Below are 21,430 nucleotides of genomic sequence, written 5' to 3' on the forward strand. Positions count from 1 at the left end.
CCCTGGAACTGAAGACTAACTGTACTTAAAATAATCAAGATGACCCTGATCAGACCATGGCATGACCAATTTCGAGATGACCGTCAGAGCTGACTGTGCTGTTCTGCATGTAGCCATGCCCGCCACCTGTACACCCCCGAAACCCCCCTTTAAAAGCTCTTGCCCCCTGATCAGTAGTTGGTAGTTGCTTCTTGGACACAGGTCCACCTTCTCCCCAGGTTGCTGGTCTCCTGAATAAAGCAATCTTTCCTTTCCTACCAACACTTGTCTCTCAAGTACCAGCTTTTGAGCGGTGAGCGTCTGAACCTGAGTTGGGTTAAAACCCTGACTGCTACCCACTAGATGCTGAAGGCTCCACCACAACCTCCTTCAGTTCTGACGACCAAAGATACCTCCAGATGTTGTCAAGTGTCCCTCGGGAGGCAAAATCACACCTGGTTGAGAACCACTGCCCTATATTCTTTCCATAAAGAAATATGACTGTTCTAGTAAGAATGAGCATGGGTCAAGCCCTCCATAGTCCCAGGGAAATAGAGACAGGGAAAAAAAAAAAAAAGAAAAGCTGCTAGGCTATATACATCTCAATGCAAGCAAGCAAAATCTATAATAAATTGCAATTATATCTTCAAATCTCCTCTTTCCACTCTTAAACTAATTTAGACTCATCCTCAAAATTGCTTACATGCTATGGAGATGACTCTTTGTAGCTTATAAAATCTCTTCTAAAAATTTGATTACTCAGCTGCTCATGTGCAAACGCTTTGTCCCTTGTCTAAAAAATCAGAGTTAGCTGTGCTGACCACTGTGATTTTCCAGAAATATCACACACCACAATTTATGCACTTTAAAGTATTCCAAAAACGTAGAGCATGTTAACAATTGTTTACATGCTGGACACAGATAGTAGTCTCTTTAACAGAACACATGTATCTGTATGATATCCACTGGCATCTTTGTAAATGGCTCAGAATGCTTGGTTATAACACAAAGCTGGTTTATTGCCTAAAGTTCCTACCTTACCAATGAGTTTTCCAGAAAGGACAGAGGATACCATATATTGATGTGGTAATCTTGCTGTAATTTGACGAGACAACGAAGATGCTTTGTATTTCTTTAGGATTTAGAAGCAGAGATGACTCCAGAGACAGAATTGGGAAGCAAAAGGCAAATCACACCAAAAGTATAGCATTTCATAGTCTTGCCTCTGTGATACTAGCATATATCCTTGGTCCTCTATTCCTTCAGTATTCAAATATAAAAAAGAAGAATGTATACATAGGCATGCCATATACTTAGATGAAAAGTGCTATGCTTCAGTCATAAATGTGGATCTAAGTTTTGATAACATAACTTTAAGTTTCGTGTTTCTTTCTCTTTCAACATTACTCTGAACACCTAAGAGGTGATGAATCTGACACCAGTCGTTTGCGATTCCAAGTGGTGCTTACCTCGGCTTTAATTTTATTGTCTCCAAAGCAGAGGTGCTGTAAATAGGCTGCAGCATTAGACTGGACAGAAGGAAACTGATGTTGCAACATCTGAATCACTTCAGGCAGTTCCGGGTCTCTCCATCCAAATTCTCTGAACAAAAGGAAGGCAGGAGAACATGAGAGGGAAATCCTGCAGTACTGTTAGCCTATGGTTAACTCACTTATGTAACGCCTATGAGAGTTTACACGGGAATATTTCACAACTGATTGTTCTGGTTTCCTTGCCCATGCACCAACTTAAAAAAGGATTTGAAAAGATTTCCTTGAGTAAATGGTTTGTAAGTATATACATGTGTACATACACATATATAATCTTAAATGTATCAACTGAAGTTACATGTTTATGAAGATTGAAAAAAATGACTTAAAATGGCACATGAGTTTATTAATATAGACATGTTTCATTTAGTCTTCAGTAGATAATTTATAAGATCACATTTATTTTCTAATATGTTATTTCAACAGTCTTGTTCAGGTACAGCATTTAGTTAAATTATCAGACAAGAGAAAATATAACTGGATGGGTCCAATCTAAAATGTCACGATAGCAGTTAATGCCATCTTTGTTATATTTATAATTATTATTGTTATTATCATAACACAACAATTTTCTAGGGATAAAAGTATTGTAACAAGAAGCCTTTATAGGGCTTCCCTGGCGGCACAGTGGTTAAGAATCTGCCTGCCAATGCAGGGGACACGGGTTTGAGCCCTTGTCCAGGAAGATCCCACATGCCGCGGAGCAACTAAGCCCGTGAGCCACAACTACTGAGCCCATGTGTTACAACTACTGAGGCTGTGAGCCACAACTACTGAGCCTGTGTGCTACAACTACTGAGCCTGTGAGCCACAACTACTGAGCCTGCGCTCTAGAGCCCGGGAACCACAACTACTGAAGCCAGCGGGTCTAGAGCCCATGCTCCGCAACAAGAGAAGCCACCTCAATGAGAAGCCCATGCACTGCAACGAAGAATAGCCCCCGCTCGCCGCAACTAGAGAAAGCCTGCACATAGCAACGAAGACCTAACGCAGCCAAAAATAAAATAAATTAAAAATAAATAAATACATTTGTAAAAAAAACGAAGAAGGCTTTATAAAAGGAAATTAATTATTTAAAGAGTTAGGTTTATTCAAACAATGTTAATAAACCTTATGCATGGTACATTCTTTTCCTGTATCCTCCTGTTTACATCTGAGCTACTCCAAGAAGCTGGTTGTCTATTTAACTTTAAGAAATATGCTCCAGGATACTTAAATCCATTCTAAAACACAAGGTTAACTGTACCATTACGCAAATGAATATTCTTTCGTGAAATCGATCAGCTCAACCAGTCAGAGCATGGAGCTAACAGGGTCGGATGTATGGGTTCCATTCTTGCATCAGGGAGCCAATTTTTAACAGAGACATAAAAAAGCAACCTCTGAGACCACAGATAAAACCCTGACCCCACGAGCCACAAAAGGGTACTATTTCTCCGAAGGCCAGGCTGGAAGAGAGACAGCTTTGCAGCAATCACTTGACTCCTGGAAAAACAACTCAAAAGCATACATCCTATTGATGTTGTCACCAGGTCAGTGTTGTCACCTCAGAAGAGGAGTCATGAAAAATGGGACAGAGACGGAGCAGACAAAGGTTAAAAGTTTCCTCATAGATTCTAACCTGTTCTCTTTATCTTTTCTTTATCACGACTGGTAGAGGTTGTCAAGCAAACCGTGAAGCATGTTGGTGCCTCCTTACAGCTACTAAAGACAATGCGGAATAGGGTTCCTTTCGAATTGGCTCAGTTTTTATGGGAAACATAAAGCATTCGATTTAATGTGCAGTAAGTACCTAATAAATTTACCTAAAACCTTAGGCAGACACCCATTTTCAAATGGGCATATAGTACAGGAGCACCTTTGCCACAAAACATACTTAAGTGGTTGCTGATAATGGACAAACTTATCGGATTTTTTTTTTGGCTAGGTGATCACAGTAGAAAAAAATTATGGATGAAAACACAGGAAGCCTGTTTTTCTTTTTAATTTCATTTCCTTCCGTTGCATGATCCTAAACCACCTCAATGTGCAACATCCAGAAAGCACAGTCTTTGTTCTTACAATAGCAGCCTCTTAAAATTATATCCTTTGTTCAGGTTAAATCAAAAGCTACAGAACCCCTGTAAATTGAAGTTAGAAGGATCACATGTAAAGACACTGGATGGCTAGGTGAATTCAGGTAAGCCTGTGCTATTGGAAAGTGATTAGTAAAGAACTCATTTCAGCCTGTTTTATTAACCAGATGGGAATTGCTCTATTAGGCTTACACAGCATAGATCAAGAACGTCTTTGAACAAGAGCTCTGGAGGAACAGTCTTAGGGGCTCTGCACACACGCAAACACACGGCCTTGCTTGTGTCGATGCATGCACGCACAGACGCACACGAGAGTGCGTGCGTACGCGCACACGCACGCACACGTGCACACACATGCACACGCACACACACACGCACACGCACACGCACAGCCCAAAATCAACAGAAGGAGGAAAATTCCAAAGAGTCACCCAAGTCTCTTTTTCTAGAAAAGCTTTGTGTTACCTAGATGAGATTCCGCTTGGATTTTGTGCTGCCTATGTGCTTCTAGGGAAGAGCTAGAGGAAACAAAATGTCTATCTTATTTGGGCCAGAATTCAGTACAAGGCATGGATTCTTTACATGAGGTCTTTTTTTTTTTTTCAATTGAAGTATAGTTGATTTACAGTGTTGTTTCACATGTACAGCAAAGTGATTCAGATATATGTGTGTGTGTGTGTGTGTGTGTGTGTGTGTGTGTATTCTTTTTCAGGTTCTCTTCCCATATAATTATTACGAAACATTGGGTATAGTTCCCTGTGCCATACTGTAGGTCCTTGTTGGTTATCCTTCACACGAGGTCTTAATCCTTAAGAACAAACAGTGCTCACAAGACAAAAAAAAGTTCTGGAAGAGACAAAACCAGCAGAAGAACAGCACGAGGGAAGATATGGGGCCATAAGAGGAGTTGACAGATTTGGGCAAGGTGTGCATTCAGCCGGGCTGGCTGTGGGACAGGAGGCCGTTGGGGGGGGCGGGGGCGCTGCCTGGGAATTGCGGGGCGGGTGGTGGAGATGAAGCTGGAAAGCAAGGTTAGCATGAGATCACGTAGAGCCTTTCACTCAAATACAAAAAGTCTGGGCCTGGTCTGCGGTCAGTACTGTGACAAAGAAATCTAAGGAAATTTAGATATGTTTAGGCTTATAGAACAGACAAAAAAAAAATCGTAAGTAATACTGCGAGGACAAACCAAAAGTCGGTTGCCAAGGTTCCCCGTTCACATGCTTTCACGCTTTAATCCTTAACTAGTCTTATGTAGTTTCCTTTCATTTCACGCAGGAGGAAATTTAGACTTAGAGATGTTCATGAACTTAAGTGGTGGGGCGGAAATAAAACTCTAGCTTTCTGCTTTCAAATAGATAAATTTAACCGTCTAACAATGATGCCTGCTGTAATCACTGTCTTGAAGTAATGTCTAAAACAGAAATAATGTCTAAAACAGTGATTTTTTTTAGACAATGTCTAAAACATAAACATGTTTAAAACCGTGTCCCTAGGGGACATCTGACGACGCCAGAAGACAGTTTTGGTTGTCACAACTGGAAGATGCTACCGGCATCCGGGGGGCAGAGGTCAGGAATACGGCTCAACATGCTACAATGCAGATACAATCCCCATGACAAAGAACTGTCTGTCCCAAAATATCATTAGAGCCAGGATTGAGATACCCTGGTCTAAACATGGACTGGATTTGATCGTTTTTGTTGAGTAAGCATGTTATGAATCTTTTACTCCGTGATTACTGTAACAGAGCTGGCATAGGATTTGGCATCAGGATAATTAGGCAAGAGTTCAGAACCTGAGCATCTGGCTTTCTCCCTTCTAGACTATAAATACAGGAGAGTCCCTCAGTGCTTGCTGGTCTTGGTTTCCATGGATCAAATACAGAGAATGATACCATCTATTTCATGGGACTTCTTTTTAAAAGCCACCATAAAATAATCTATATGAAAGTGAAAGTGCTTGGCAAACTATTAAAAGCTAGATATAACTACTAATTGTTACTCTAAGACTGTTATAAGGGTATATATATATATATATGTATATTTTAAAAATTTATATCATACCCATTTAATTAAAAAAATAACCTTTTACTGTTGTGTATTCATTTGGACATTAGACTTATTTGAAGGAATATAAGTGTAAGAAGAGATACTGCTGTAGCCTGTAGTAAAAACTGTGCATTAAAACGTGCCATTTTGAAATGATTTTTCCCCCATCTCCCTTCAGAGGCAGAGTCCTAGGAAGGGCAAAGTGTTCTGGACACAGTCAGAGTTGGCTCAGATGCTGTTCCTCTGTGAGCGTTCCTCCTGTCTGTGTCTTGTTTGCTGCTGAACCTCCACTGGCTGGCATGCGAGGTCTGCTCTGAGTAAATGTCCACGGAGTCCATCCGTTAGACTGAGATAATAATTTCTACCTTAGAGTGCTGTTGGGATGAGTAGAAGTAATATATAGGAACCCCTTAGAGCAATGTTTGGCACACAGTGTGGACCCTCAAGAAATGTCAGGTGTTGTATATAACTAGATGAAGAAGAGAAGAATGAAAAATAAGAACCATCTACAATTTTCTACGGAAGCCCAGCTCATAACTCTCATTTGTTACTGGGCTTCACTTGAGAAATGTTCATGGAACTGGAGAATATGCAAATGTAACCTTTTCTCCATTAAAACTTGTCACACAGACTGACAATATTGTGACTAAACCGTCACTCTTCTAAGGACTCTCTGAGTTGTTAAAATTACAAGGCGCTTAGCACGGAGCTAAATAGCAAACAGTTTGAAATTTGTTACTGTGTTAGGCTGCCGATGAAACAGAGCCAATGTACTGTCACAACATTTTTATCAAGTTGACTTCCATGTCGAAAAGAGCCCCAGGGCAATCAGAGTCTTCAGAAATTCAAACTGTCATTTTTCAGCAAAGCTTTATGTCGGAGGGAGAGAGTTCACTTTTGACTGCAAGGTCAATAAACTACATTGGTAGCGGGGCTGTAGGGACATTATTTAAGGGTATGAAAATCTCAACCGTTTATAATCTTTTGAACTCTAGCTAAAAGTTTTAAAGACCATATTGGCTTTAACTTTTCCATCCAGAGTCAATGAGATGAGGTGTTTTGTTTTTTGATTTGGTCTTGTTGAAATGATGGGGTTAAGGGGATGCAGAGATAGTGGTCACAAGAATAAGTTAGGTGGAAAGATTTTTCTTTTTTTCTTAAAATGGAGATGTTTTCACGCTTGTTGACAGATAAGAACTTATCCAATGATGAACCCATGGAAGCACAAATGTCTTAATTCTCATCCCTGAACAGTTTGTCGCCAAAACAAAAAGCTGCCCTTTATATGGTTAATCACATTTATAAAACACATCTTTGCTTTTATATAAATGGCAGCACTGGAATTATGACTGCCTAGAAAGCAAACACAATTGCTATAGTTTGTAGAAAGCAGTGTCTCTCTCCAAGCTTTACATTCTGAGAAATCAACAGCGTTCATTCACTCTACCATAGTTTCTCGACCTGTCTCTGGGTGGAGCAACCATACTACTCCTTGTAGACACGTTTAGCTCCCGGGAAACTAGAAACTGGGACCCCGAAGCCAGCAGTTCTTCCCTATTGTCAGTGACTTGTTTCTCATCTAAAATCTGTATTATTAATTATACCCTCTCTTTTCAAGAAATATTGAAGCAACTCAGACGAATCACCTATGAGGATGTGGTGAAACAGGAATGAAAAATCAAGCCCACGAAAGAGAGAGAACGCAAATGCGATGAGCAAAAGGCCAGCATGCTTGCTTAGCTTGGTGCAGATTTGACTCTTTCTTTACAAACTGCTCTGCTGTCAGAAGAGAAACTCACAGAGGAGAGAAGGGGCCATCCCTGTTAGGTGAAAGGACACAATCCCCACCACTTCATGCACCGGGAAACCGGGAGGAAAGAATCTGGGATCTCTCTACGTGTCCCGCTATTTGCGGCAGGTCTCTGGTTAGGGTACTGGGGTAGAGACTGAATCATGCTACAAAGGTGTCCGGGTCTTAATCCTTGGAACATGTTCATGTCACCTTACATGGCAAAACAAACTGCACAGAGAATCAGAAGGTAACAGACCACTGAAGTAAGATGACACGCTGCTGCTTCTGAGAACACAGGAAGGGGCCAGGAGCCAAGGAATGCAAGGGATGCAGCACTTGAAGCTGGAAAAGGCAAGGAGAAGGATTTTGCCCAGAACCTCTGGAAGCAGCATGGCTTTGCGGACACCTTACTTACGGGCCAGTACACCTGATTTCAGACTTCTGGCCTTCAGAACCATAGGAGAAGAAAGGTGTTTTTTTACATCACTGACTTTGTGTTAATTTGTATATCAGATGCAGAGGCCCACCTGACCCCAGGATATGGCCTTCCTAAGCCTAGAAGACACCACCTCATTGGAGTGACTCCAAGGGTGTAGCGGGAGCTGTCTGGAGTATCCCGAGAGGCACCACCTCCAATGTATGCCTCTGGGAGTCCTCCCTGACTTCTGATTATCAGGCAGACGCCTCTATTAATTTACCCTGAATTCCCAACCACCTCCTGTTTATCTATTCGGAACTGCAGCTTCTCTGATCCTCAGCTGCCTGGCTGCCTGCTTCACCTTGGGATTCAGCCATGAACCCCTCCCTCCTCCAGCCAACGTTCACTGAGCGGCCACTGAGGATGCAGTAGTGGACGCGGCAAAAGTTCCTGTCCTTGGGGAACCTTCTAATGGTAACTGCCAATTAATTCCTGAAAGGGCAAAACATATTATTTGCCAGATAGTGATAAGTGTGTATTGGGTTGAATAGTGTCCCCCACCCACCAAATTCAAGTCCACTCGGAACCTCAGAATGTCACTTTATTTGAAACAGGGTCTTTGCAAATGTAATTCAGGACCAAGATGGGCTCTCACTGGATTAGGATGGGCCCTAAATCCAATGGCAGTGTGCTTATAAGAGACAGAAAAGGACACAAAGAGACAGAGAGAGGAGGTGACGTGAAGATGGAAGCAGAGAGGGCAGGGAGGTGGCTACAAGCCCAGGGATGCCAAGGATTTCCTGCAACTGCCAGAGGAGAGAGGCATGGCATGGTTTCTGCTTCGGAGCCTCTAGACAGAACCAACCCTGCCCACACCTTGATTTGGGGCTTCTGATCTCCCGAACTCTTACAGTATAATTTCTGCCGTTTTCAGCCACCTAGTTTGTGGTACTCTGTTATGGCAACCACAGGAAACTGATACAAGCGTGATGGGAAGAATAGAGCAGAGCAGACGTAGGCCAGATGTGTGTGTGTGTGTGTGTGTGTGTGTGTGTGTGTGTGTGTGTGTCCGCTGACACTGCAAATACAGTGGCTGTGGAAGACCTTCCCGAGAAGGTGACCTGGGGCACAGACCTACAGGTGCTGCCGGGTGGAAGGGACGTTCCGAAAGGGAGAACGGTCACAAGACACGGAGGCAGGAGCATGCTTGGCATGTCAGACGAGAGGTGAGAAGGCCAGCGAGTGAAGTGGAGCAAGTCTTGAGGACCATGTTGAGAGAGGCGATGGGGTGCAGATTACACAGCATTTGTCAGCCTCAGCGGGCCGTTGGCTTCTTCTCTGACAGCTCTGGGAGCCATCCGAATGTCGTGATCTGGTTCATATTTTTAGAGGATCACTCTGTCGGTGGTTGCAAGGATGTATGCATCTGTCAAAACTCATAAGCTGCAGGCCTAAAATGACATGTCTATTGTCTATACCTTGACAACGCTGTTATACCTTGATAACGCTGGGTCTACAGAGGGGATCCCTCTGGCTGTGGGGTTGAGAACAGACTGTGGGCGGCCAGATGGATGCCAAAGAGATGCCCAGTGAATCCCTCCCGTAAGCCCCCTCTCCTTCTCCCATCTGCTGGTCCCCATGAACTGGCGACCCCTGTTGCCTCACATCTCAGGCCCAGCCTGGAGCCAGTGGGGTGGACTGGTTAGGCTAGGACCCCCTTTTGGGGACTGGTGTCTATTATTTCAGAATAAGCAGGAGCAGTTTCAACTAGCAAGTTTTCTACCGGGCTGAACTGCAGAGAGACAAACAGTAAAATAACGGGAAAATCGGTTATTTCTGAACCATTACGGATACTGGGCACCTTAAGTAAATCTTAGCCCAGCAGTAGCCTTTTAGGGGTTGAGAGGTGAAAATAATGTAAAATGTTCAGGCAAGATTTATGCCATTATTTGCCATTTTTAATCACATGTATTTTAAGTGCCAGTGAATTTCTGCCTCTATTGAAGACTTCTAAAAGTGCATTAGATTACAAAGAATCTTATCAGTTTTACTGTAATACTTATTCAGTAACAATTGAGTTTTAAATACTATTTATTTATTCATTAATGCAACTAGACTTTTTCAATAAAAACATGCCCCACAATAAAAAATTAACTTCATACCTACAAGCATTTAGTTGCCCTGGAAATTCTAAAAGGGTGTGCTTAGTGATAACAGCCCAAGGGAAATGAACGACAAATTAGTACCCATAAACTTCTCCTTGTAAGCCATAATGATTTATGGAAAATGTTTATATTCTACGACTACGTACCCATTTTAAAATTAACAATCTATTATGCTTAGGAAAATCACCTGGTCCTGTGAACCTTCAGTGACAACAAGAGGGAAGGGATTTGATGCCCAAGGTCCTGGTTAGGAGTATAACATTCATGTATTTTTTTTTTTTTTGCGGTACACGGGACTCTCACTGTTGTGGCCTCTCCCATTGCGGAGCACAGGCTCCGGACGCACAGGCTCAGTGGCCATGGCTCATGGGCCCAGCTGCTCCACGGCATGTGGGATCTTCCAGGACCGGGACACGAACCCGTGTCCCCTGCATCAGCAGGCAGACTCTCAACCACTGCGCCACCAGGGAAGCCCCATTCACGTATTTTTAAGCAAGTTTTTACCTTGTCAATATCAGGAGATGATCAGGATTCTACCTCGAGATTAGATTAAGAATCTGAGAGAAGGCCACAAAGGCCTGGATCACCCTCAAAAGGTTTTACTATACTATATATATACGTGTGTGTGTATTAAAGAGGACTTAATGTTAAACAATATCAAATAATGGACTAGAAATATACTGTGTATAAATCACAGAATGCAGCACACTTATTCATCAGGTAACTGGATCATCTGACCATTCTCTGTGAAACAATGAAAACAGTGCTTGTAATGATTCTGTTGATGAAAACTTCTGAACTTCTGACAGAAGTCACATTGTATTGGGAGATATATTCTAAAGGCAGGGACACCATCTCTTAAGTTACCATGGGAGGCTCCACGTTTCTGGAAGTGAGAACGTGTCCCATGGCACATGTCATGGTGTCTTTACAAAGTAAGCTGTGAGTGCATACTTGAGGGCCGATTGCTAACCAGAGTCCGCTCTGGGCGACAGCAATTACTTTACCATATCCATTGTTGATTTTAGTCCTGTAAATATTTGAAGCATGTCTCACACATACAGGTACACCTTTGTCACCTTATTTTAGTTCTCCAAAGGATGAGAACTTAATTTATTTCAGATAACAGTGAACAGAGATACTTCCTTTAAATAAAATCTGAATAAAGTCTTAATTTCTAACAAAATTTGGTCTTAGATGAGGTACCAAGTGAGAAAGTTATTTGAAGATATTCTTTAAAATGAGGTAACCGATTGTCTGAAAATAGCACCCATGCATTGTCTCCCTCCAGAAGTATTTGATAGGACTTTTAATGAATTAGGACTAGTCCTAGGTCCTGGGGATACGAATATTGAGTCCTGACTACAAACCACTTATAGTTTAGTGGAGAAGACAGACTATAAATAGGTAATGATCATACCCTGAGTAAGAGACATTATTCAGGAAATGCAAGAGCTGCATTTAAAGCCCTTGGAGGTGACCTCTCTCCTTCAGGATGGTGCTGGATTCAAATCAGTCTAAACGATAACAGAAATAGGAATGGAAAGCAGCTCTTTTGCCCCTTTCCTGTTTGCCCATTTCTGTTCCCCTCTAACCGTAACAGAACCTAATTATAGGAATGAGATCACTAAGCAACTGAAACTAACTCCTGACTTATGCTCTCCTGAATGTACACCGGTGTCTTGTCTAACCTGTTGATTCTTCTCCTAGATGAAAAGAAGTAAGACTAGCTTTCTACCCCCAGTAGCCCCCCCTAAGCAATCCTGCAGGTAGATCACGTGGGCAAGATAACATCTGAAGAAAGAGTCAGCCAGTCTTCTCCCCAGATTGCCGGCTTTTCTGATTAAAGAAGCTTTCCTTTCTACGGACACTTGCCTCTCGAGTTATTGGCTTATGAGAGGTGAGTGGCCAAACCTGAGTTCAGTTACATTATTACTAACATAAATAACTATACCATCATGAATAGCCATAATGATGGCTTGTAATTTCCAAAACTTTCACTATGTATTTTTGTTTGATTTTCTTTACATTTTGAAGTGGGAAGGGACCTTCGCTGGCATTTCCTGTGCTTACTGTGGAGACGGGGAAACTCAGGTCAGACAGTTCAGTGACTTGACCAAGGGCACAGATGAGTCTGTGAATGGACGCTGGTGCCCAATTGTCAAGATTCAAAGCTTCATCAAAGTGACATTTGCCCAAGCTAACTCGTCCATCAGTCTGTGCTGCAGTGCACTCAAGCCTCTAGCTCCAAACATTCCGGCCTCTGGACTGTAGCAGTCAGTAACGTGGGAGCATTATTATCTAGTAGAAAAAGCACGTTATCTAAGAAGGAAGAGAGCGCTAACTCCTATGGTTTTGCGGATAATTTCCTGACGGACACGGGGTCATGGGGTGTAAGGAGGTGGTTATTCAGGAAGAGTAAACTTCAAAAACCAAGTGGCTAGCATGTTGATGCCATCCAGACAAGACCATCAGGACCACACGTGCCCACGGCTTGTTGCTCCCAAGAAAGAACCTACATCACGGGACTGTGGGGCATTTCACTAAGACGGTGTTAGAACATACTTCCAGGATTTGGGCTTCGTGCTTTGGGCAGATTCAAGGCAGCAGGACTTTGTTCTGGATTGGCTGCTGCCAGGATGAGGGGGAAATTCTGTGACTGGGTATCTTAAAGATTCTTAGAAGAAGGAAGAACGGAGCAAGGCTCAAACCATGACTGGTGAAGAAACAGCAGTCATTCAAATGATCCAGGAAAGGTGGTTGTTTTCATCAGTCTGTGGTTCAGACAATGTTCATGTTTTGTCTGTGTTCAGACATGAGTATAAGGGGGCCTTGATTTTGTCTGGAACCATCATTGTGGCTCATCAGAGTGGCCTCATGAGATGTTTATATTCTGTGAAATTGTCTACGCTCAAGAGAAAAACAGGCCTCACTGTGGATGCCTGACCAGCTCTTCTCTTTCTTGGCCATGAGGCCTGGGCTGCCCAGTGAGAACCAGGGAAAGGGAAGGGAAGGTGCTAAAGACAAGCGTCCTTTTCTGACACTGGCTGCCTCTGCAGAGGCGTCACTCTGGGGGTTAAATGGTGTTGTTCAGCTCTGTCAACATGAAACGAAAACTACAAGTGACAAGAAAAGGAAAGAAAAGAGAAGAAACCAGTGGCTCTGTCTCCATGAAGCCACACTCCAACTCTTTTTGTATCGCTGACTGGTTATTTTGCAATCTTGTAGACAGCAAGTCAGACACTTGGGTATAAAATCCTGATGAATGACGTCATGTATCGTGTCTCTTAGCACCTTTTGTTGTTGTTACCTGAAGAAATGCACTAGGAATGGAAGGAAAGATTTTGAGAGTCGTTGTTTAGCTGCTAAAATAGGGAAGAAAAAAAAAAACAACAACCCAAACTATCGACATTCAGTTAGGTCTGTTGTTACTAGTGTCCGTACCAAAAACACGCTTATCTAGGTCTATTACTTCACGTTGCTCTTAAAGGGATTCTAAAGAAGCTGTGAATACTCTGGGTAAACTCTTAACGTTAGAAAAAAGAATACAGTGTTCAAGTGGCCATTCACAATTATTTCTCATGACTAGACATTAGGTGCAAAGGAATTCCATCCATAGATATTTCCTTTCATCATATTTCACAGTACTTTTGCTACAAAACTATTAATTTACCTCCATTTCTGGTGTCTGGATGTTTCCAAACATAAAATGCAGAGGATATAATCACCTTTTATTTTGAATAAAATAACCAACACTGGCTGTTTATTAGTAGCTCTTACAGATGATGGGTGAAAGGGGTAGGGAGCGGCCAGCTGTATACCGCTACACTGAAAGATTCCATACATGTGCAGCTGAATACATTAAAGCTTCTTTTTAAAGTGCCACAGTAAAAAAAAAAAAAAAAAAAAGTAAGAAGAAAGTATTTCTTTCAAGATGATAGTGTTCAATAACCTTTAATTCCTACACATTGATGAAGTCTTAGACTAGGCTTTTATTACCTCTGTGTCCACCTAACTCTCAGTGGAATGGCTGTGATTAATTTGAAAATGAATCGAAAACCGCAATGAGTTTAAAGACATTGTTACCGCTGCCACAGACTCTTACAACTTAAACCGAGGTAGATGGGTGGACAGGGCTGATGGAATAGTTTTGATTACAGAAAAAAAAGAGCAAATGGCAGATAAATATAGTTTCCTTTATGCAGATAATAAAAGCATACAATGTTTCTTTTACATTTTTCCACTAATTAACAATTACGGTTTCTTCATCAAACATTTCTTTATTCACTAGAAAAACATTGCTTTAAGTTCAGCAGCAAACTGAAGCCACAAGGAAACAAATAATTTGGCTCTTGAAGAAAACTAATTTAATATTTAATTGTATACATTCAATTTTTGAATCAAATATTTTTTCTTTGTGAGAAGTGACTGAATACAATAATTGGGCAGAGCTTGACTTTGTATCATTTCAGAGGCTCCCAAACCGCATAGATCACAGGGCCCTTTGTGTCTGTCAGTGTTTCACATGGTGCCCCTGGGCCCAAAGAGATGCCTGACCATTTCATTTGCTAAGGAGTCAGATTGGGGCGTGGAGGCGAAGATAAATCAGGAGCTTGGGATTAACATACACGCAGGACTATATGTAAAATAGGTAACCAACAAGGACCTGCTGTAAAGCACAGGGAACTCTGCTCAATACTCTGTAATAACCATACAAGGGAAAAGAATCTGAAACAGAATAGATACATACATACATATATATATATATATATATATATATATATATATATATATATATTTATGTAGAACTGAATCACTTTGCTGTGTACCTGAAACTAACCCAACATTATAAATTAACTATACTTCAATTAAAAAAAAACAAAAAAGGAGTCAGGTCCAAACAACTTAAGAATTGTCTCTGTCTTGATGAGCTAGTGCCTTCTGGGCCGCACACTTCTCAAACCTTGACATCAAACATTGCCATCTTTGGTTCCTCTCCTGACAATGTTCACAAGGCATTTGTGTTTTTTTTAATTAATTTATTCTTTTATTATTATTTCTTTTTATTGGAGTATAACGGTTTTACAATGTTACCTTAATTTCTGCCATGCAGCAAAGTGATTCAGTTTTTTTCTTCTTTAGATCCTTTCTACCAGTAGGTGTTACCTTTTCTTTTTAAAATATTTATTTATTTTTGCCTGTGACGGGTCTTAGGTGCATCATGAGGGCTCTCTAGCTGTGGTGCGCGGGCTTGGTTGCCCCACAGCCTGTGGGATCTTAGCTCCCCGACCAGGGATCAAACCCACGTCCCCTGTATTGGAAAGTGGATTCTTTACTGCTGGACCACCAGGGAAGTCTGGGTACAATTGAATTTTGAAACTGAACTCAGTCAAACTCATGCTTCACTTGGCATCTGACAGATGCTGTGTGATTTTGCTGTGTCGCCCTGGGGCTCCTTGGCACACAGCTTGGGAACAGCAGTAAATGAATGGTCCTTCCAATAGCTATGACCTAAACCTAAATAAGGAATTTTAGCATAACAAAGAATTATTGGGGAAGGGGAACTTTATATTGTAAGTTTAAATATGGAATTTCAATTAAGTGACGCAGAATATAAGTTTAATGAACAAAAACACCTGTCATCTGGGAAAATATTCTTACTCAGTTGTAACAACTTCTCCTTTGGTAAATGTTTTCAAATGTATTATTTTATGACTTTTAAAGGCCTGAATCAGCATTCCTTAATGATTCTTTCAGTATTTAAAAGATGCTTACAACAGAATTTGGGGAGGTACCAACATTTAAAATTGTCTTCTCTTTCTCTCTTTCTTCTCTTTAGCAATAAAGAGTATAGTAAATGGACTCATGAAATGTTCACGACAAAAATTCTACTTTAGTGCCAGTGGCATTACTGTAAACACTTCTCTTATTACATCCAACATGCTCTTAACTGTCTCAAATTGCCGTTAAAGTTTTCATTCGTGCGCTTGATTTTGAGGGACCTCCTGCATACGCACTTCCTGCCCTTGCTCCAGGGTCTCTGTTGGGCTCTATGGACTTAGATTGCCAGATAAGAAATCTCATGAGGGACGAGAGAGCCACGGAAAGCAAATGGGGTCAGTGATATGAAAACTCTGCTCTCGGGTGACTGTAACAGGCACTCTTTCTAGATTTGACTGAACTGGAATGAACAGAGACTGTACAGAGAAAATATTTTATCCACTACCTCCAGAGACCATTACAGATTTAATAATCAGAGAGAATATCTCCTTACACAACACGACTTGACATTAAGCACTGACATGACTGTCCTTCGCACAAACACAAGTCAACGCAGTGAAGAGCTCACGTTTACTGAGCCCCTTCTGCATGCTCGGAGCTGCTCTGGACACCTTACCTACTTCATACCCACTGCAGTCCCATCAGGGCGGTGCCATTAACATCCTGATTTTATAGAGGTAGCAACTGTGGCACAGAGGGCTTTACAACTTGCCTGAAGTCCCAGAGACAGTCGAGTGACGGGGCCAGAATTAAAATTCAGGGAGATTTGGTTCAGAGCCCACGCTCTTAACCAGGATGCTACACTGTCTAACCAAACAGTTTTCATTACTATTTCGACAAACCACTGGAAGGTAGAAAGCATCTCTATCCCTTAGAAATTAGGAGAAGACAGAATTCATCTAAATCAGGACTAACACCATGTCTATTATGTATTTTCCAGTGGCAACTGATTTCTCTCTTTAAATCACGAATTGTATCATTTTAAAATTATCAATAACTCACACAAAGACATGTTATATCGCCGACTTTTACAAAGCGGCAACATTATTTTTAAGCACGCATGTCTGTTGTGCTTCCTCTATTTACAATTTCAGGCAATACTGTAAGGGTCCCAGGTCTCAGAGACAAGTGATGGAACAGAGAATGAGAGGCCTTACCGGAGAAAGAGCAATAACATTTTCCAGATATAATACATTTTCTTAATTTCTATTCTTCTACTAACCTTAGTGTTCTCCCATTTTTGTCTTCCATAAGGGATTTTCTATGCCAATCAAAATCTGCTGGTTGGGATTAAATCCAGATACGTTCTTTAAAAAAGGTCTGATATAAACTAGTTCTTTCTTTACCCTCAGTATATTCATTTATTTATATTTATTTACCCGATGTAATATATTACCTTATCCCCAAACTATGTAGTATTTTCTATTAAAATCCACTATGAGAGGGCTTCCCTGGTGGCGCAGTGGTTGAGAGTCCGTCTGCCGATGCAGGGGACACAGGTTCGTGCCCCGGTCCGGGAGGATCCCACGTGCCGCCGAGCGGCTGGGCCCGTGAGCCATGGCCGCTGAGCCTATGCGTCCGGAGCCTGTGCTCCGCAACGGGAGAGGCCACAACGGTGAGAGGCCCGCGTACAGCAAAAAACAAACAAACAAATTCACTATGAGGACCACATAAAGCTTTTCACTGCGTGGATGTTCGGAATATGATGACTGTCTAAACCTAATAAGCTAAAATCTTGACTAGATCTTTTAAATTTACATGAATCACCCCAGTTTTAATATATCTGACTTAGCAGAGTGATAGGCCTTTGTAGTTGCTAAATAAATATTAGTAGTCAATTGAGTTTTCTTCCCGAGGACTCTGTAAGGTAGGGTCTATGATTATCTTTACTTTAAAGATGAGGAGACTGCGGTTCAGAGAGTCTAAGTGATTTGCCCAAAGTTGGTAGAAGGAAGCCCCAAGCGTCACCTTGGGTTTCCATAAGTCCATAGCATATGCTCACTGCATGAAGCTGAACCCATCCCATTCATGGCTGTGGTTCTCAGGGATGGTTAAGGAAGCTGGACTTTGGGCACAAAGGAGTAATTTATTCACAGGTGGCGCAAAGAATACTGTTCCTGTTTTGCAAGATAAAATTAAACACACTCAAGTATTTTGGTGTTCTGTAGGGAGTGTCTGACTTCCATCTAAATAAGTAACAGAGGTACAGGCTGTGCTCAGAGGCAAGATCTCAAAGAAGGCTTTCTTCCACTAGGTCACAGGAGAATGCACATTTCCTCAAGTTATGAGAGCACTGAGATTCATTCTACCGGGGATGTACAAATGAAAAAGCAGAAGATTTTCCTGTTTTTAAAATCCAAACAGAAGGTGTAATATCTATGAAATATTTCTCGAAGTTAACAGAAGCAAGTATCACCCTCCTTCGCAGATTTGAAAATACTTACGGTTGACTAAAATGTTATGTTCGGTTTGATAGTCAAGACATCAGCTATAAAAGGCACTACTTTAGGTGAAAAACACTGACAAGTCAGCTGAGTGTCTTCATGGCTCAGAGTAATGCCAAGTGGTTTGGGTGGTGGTTTTAATTTAAGATCTGTACCCTGGAGGACGCCAGAACTCAAAGTTTAGGGATCCGTTTTAAACACCTTCCCTTCATCCCCTATTATGTATGTGTCATCGATGAGTGTTTGTACCTACGCCTTGGCCTATTTATGTTGAGTCTCTGAAATACTTGAGACTGTAAGTGACTGCCTATTGTGTGATTTAGAGGCTGGAATCAGTAATGCAGGGGAGGGGATGGAACAAAACTAAACCTTATTTATGGAAAACATGGGCCTTTCCAGCTGCACCCGAGACTCCCAGGTCTGGGCTCCTTCCTGCTGCAGTTTGGCATCCAGCTCTCTCCGAACACCCTTCCCAGAGAGCAGACTGCATCTGCTGGTTTTACACACAACCCAACCAGAACTTCAGGCAGGCAAGTGTATGACAAAGAAGCATCTTTGGATCCTAGCTGTTTTTCTGTTCATTTAGCAGCTGGGGAGATAGCAACTATTTTTGGGAAAAGACTCTTAGAACTAAAATCACCATAATATTATAACATAGAGAAGAAGTCAATCTTGTCTCATTTTCTCTGAAATGTAAACTCCATAAGTTGCCATGAACATGATGGTTACCCAATCTAGAAGGATGCTGATGAAGGGCTAGGCAGGCACCATTATCCCATAAGAACACGACTAGTTACAAGGGACTCTTTCTTCTTTACCAGTTGGGAAGAAAATATTACCGCAAATAAAAGAGTCCTTATTAAGTCCCTCCCTCTCTCTCAACTCGCAGTATCCAATCAGACACGAGAACTGTAAATTCAATTTCCACAACAGTCCCATTGCTGGAGCCGTGGCCCACGGCCTCATTACTCCTTGCTTTGAAAACTGTGACGTTTCCTAATGGGCTCCCTCACTCCAGGCTGGAACCCCCAGTTTATCCTGCACACTACCACTGCTGTGTTCTAGAAGCTTTAAAGCTGCAGTGCTTCTAAAGGCAACCCTAAATGTCTCACGGACCTTCTAGAAACCCTGCACTTGCATTCCTTCACTCACAGGACTTTGCTCCAGAAAAATCCCCACACACCGGCCCCTGCTCCCTCCCACCGCTGTACTGTTTGTATTTCCCTACTCAGGCCTGGCAGCGCCACCTCTTCCACTGCTAACTTGGCTCATTTCCCATTTGCCTGGCAAATGCTATTCTGCACCAGCATTAGTACCTGCAAAAGCCCTTTTCTGATGACAAAGAAGTTGATAATATCTATAGCGATATTGGTACGTTAGCCTACATACTATCACCTGTGGGTCACACCACTATGGAGAAAATGGTATCTAGTTCCTGACACTATGGAAATTTCTCTGGCTTCTCTTGTGGCAAGCCAACAGAGTTTGTAGCACTTGTCACCCTGAAATTTTACACTTATCTGTGTAACTGGTTAATGATGGTTTTCTTCACTAGCGAAGCAAACTCCAGCGAGCAGGGGTCATGGGGTTTTTGAACTCATTACCAAGCTCCTAGTGTATATAAGCACACCGGCTCATGTTTAGTGGGTACTCAGTGAACAAATGAAATTATTCCAAGGTAAAAACATCTCAAGGACAGTAACAGTAACAGTAACAGTAACAATGAAAGAAAGTATATAAGTGCAAATATCATCTAAGTGCTAACTAAATAGTTACCTGCTCCCTTGCTTGCCACACCTCCCTGACCCCATTCCTTCATTCTTCACTATTGACCAAATGTCAAGGAGACACAGCGAATAATGTTAAGATCGTGGGCCGCCAGGAGCTTCGGTCTGGGAGGCTGAGGAGTGAGGGAAGGGAGAGAAGACACACGACTAAGGCAGGTCTGCTCACCCTCAGCACTACGGACTTCTGGGGGTGGATGATTCTGGGTTAGGGAAGCGAGGGGCTTCTTTGGATTGTCAGATGGTTTGGCAACATCCCTGGCCTCGAACAATGAGATGCCAGTACAGGCATCCCCTTACACCACTTTGCTTTCAGGAAAGACCTGCATTAGTATCTGTGTTTACTAACCGAAAGAAATCTGAAAAGGGTTTCCCCTTTTACAAAAAAAAAAAAAAAAAAAAAAAAAGGCAAAAAGTGAAAATTCCTTCTTTGCTTCACACCATTTCGGCTTATGGAAGGTTTCCTAGGAACACTTTACATCATGATAGTGGCTTAACACTATGACAACCCCAAATGTCCCCAGGTATTGCCCAATATCCTGGAGAGTGGGGTTGCAGAATCACCCCCTGTTGAGAACGACTGGCAGACTTTTGATGCCACCGGAGAAAGGCCACAGGAAACTAATCGGTTCCGGTCCTATGACGTAGGTCTCCGCCAACTCCTTTCCTGCTGATAAAGTTGCCGAAAGACAGAGTAGGCTTCCTGCATGGGATTTCAGGGAGTTCTGGTCTAGAATTGTGGGTCTGAAGGAAAGAGTAGGGGGAAGGTGTACAGTAAATACCTCTTTTACCTTCAGTTCAGGACCTAAGCGAGTGCGTAGGCGTCCGCCCTGCATGAGGCGCAGAGAACCCCGTGGCAGGTGGCAGGTGGAGAGGGGATGTTCTAGGACTTCGTCAGCCACCCCTGCGGCAGACTGATGGCCGACAGGCCTCCTACAGCACAGCCTGCCTTCTCAGAGCTCACTACAACCGTGGGCTGAAGGGACGACTATTTTATGCTGGTTCCCCACAGGCAGCTCTGCAGTCTGTGCATATATTTGCAAGAAAAGGCACCTGGGTGTCCCGCTACTAAACAACTCTCCTCATGCCTTTTAACATCATCGTCGTTCTCCTGTTACCCTGCCAGACCCTCCTCCATCAAGGACTAGAGCTGGGGTCGCTTTTTCAGTCGTTACATTCCTGGGGTGAATAAAGCTCTGCAACTGATCTGGTGTCTCAATCAAACTGAGATCTCACTGAAAGTCAGATCCTTTCAGCCCCGCTTCCATGAGCACCGTGATGGCAGGAAGCCAGCCTGGTACCTCAGGCTTAATGGATTTCCTGTAACAAACCCCAGACATCAGAGCAGCACAAGACCCTTCCCATCAGGGATCCCGTCATATGTTGCCTTG

At 42.3% G+C, this 21,430-nt stretch overlaps 1 protein-coding gene across 1 annotated transcript in view; it reads right to left on the reverse strand.

Annotated features, from left to right (window-relative positions):
- CTNND2 (catenin delta 2) overlaps positions 1–21,430 on the reverse strand; it is a 935,284-nt gene that overhangs the window by 255,183 nt on the left and 658,671 nt on the right. The window contains exon 10 of the mRNA XM_079915963.1: positions 1,449–1,581. Within this exon, the coding sequence (XP_079772089.1) occupies positions 1,449–1,581 (133 nt within the window). The remainder of the gene's footprint in view (positions 1–1,448; positions 1,582–21,430) is intronic.

The sequence above is a fragment of the Stenella coeruleoalba genome (genome assembly GCF_951394435.1).
Source record: "Stenella coeruleoalba genome assembly, chromosome: 3".
In the NCBI taxonomy this organism is placed as follows: Eukaryota; Metazoa; Chordata; class Mammalia; order Artiodactyla; family Delphinidae; genus Stenella; species Stenella coeruleoalba.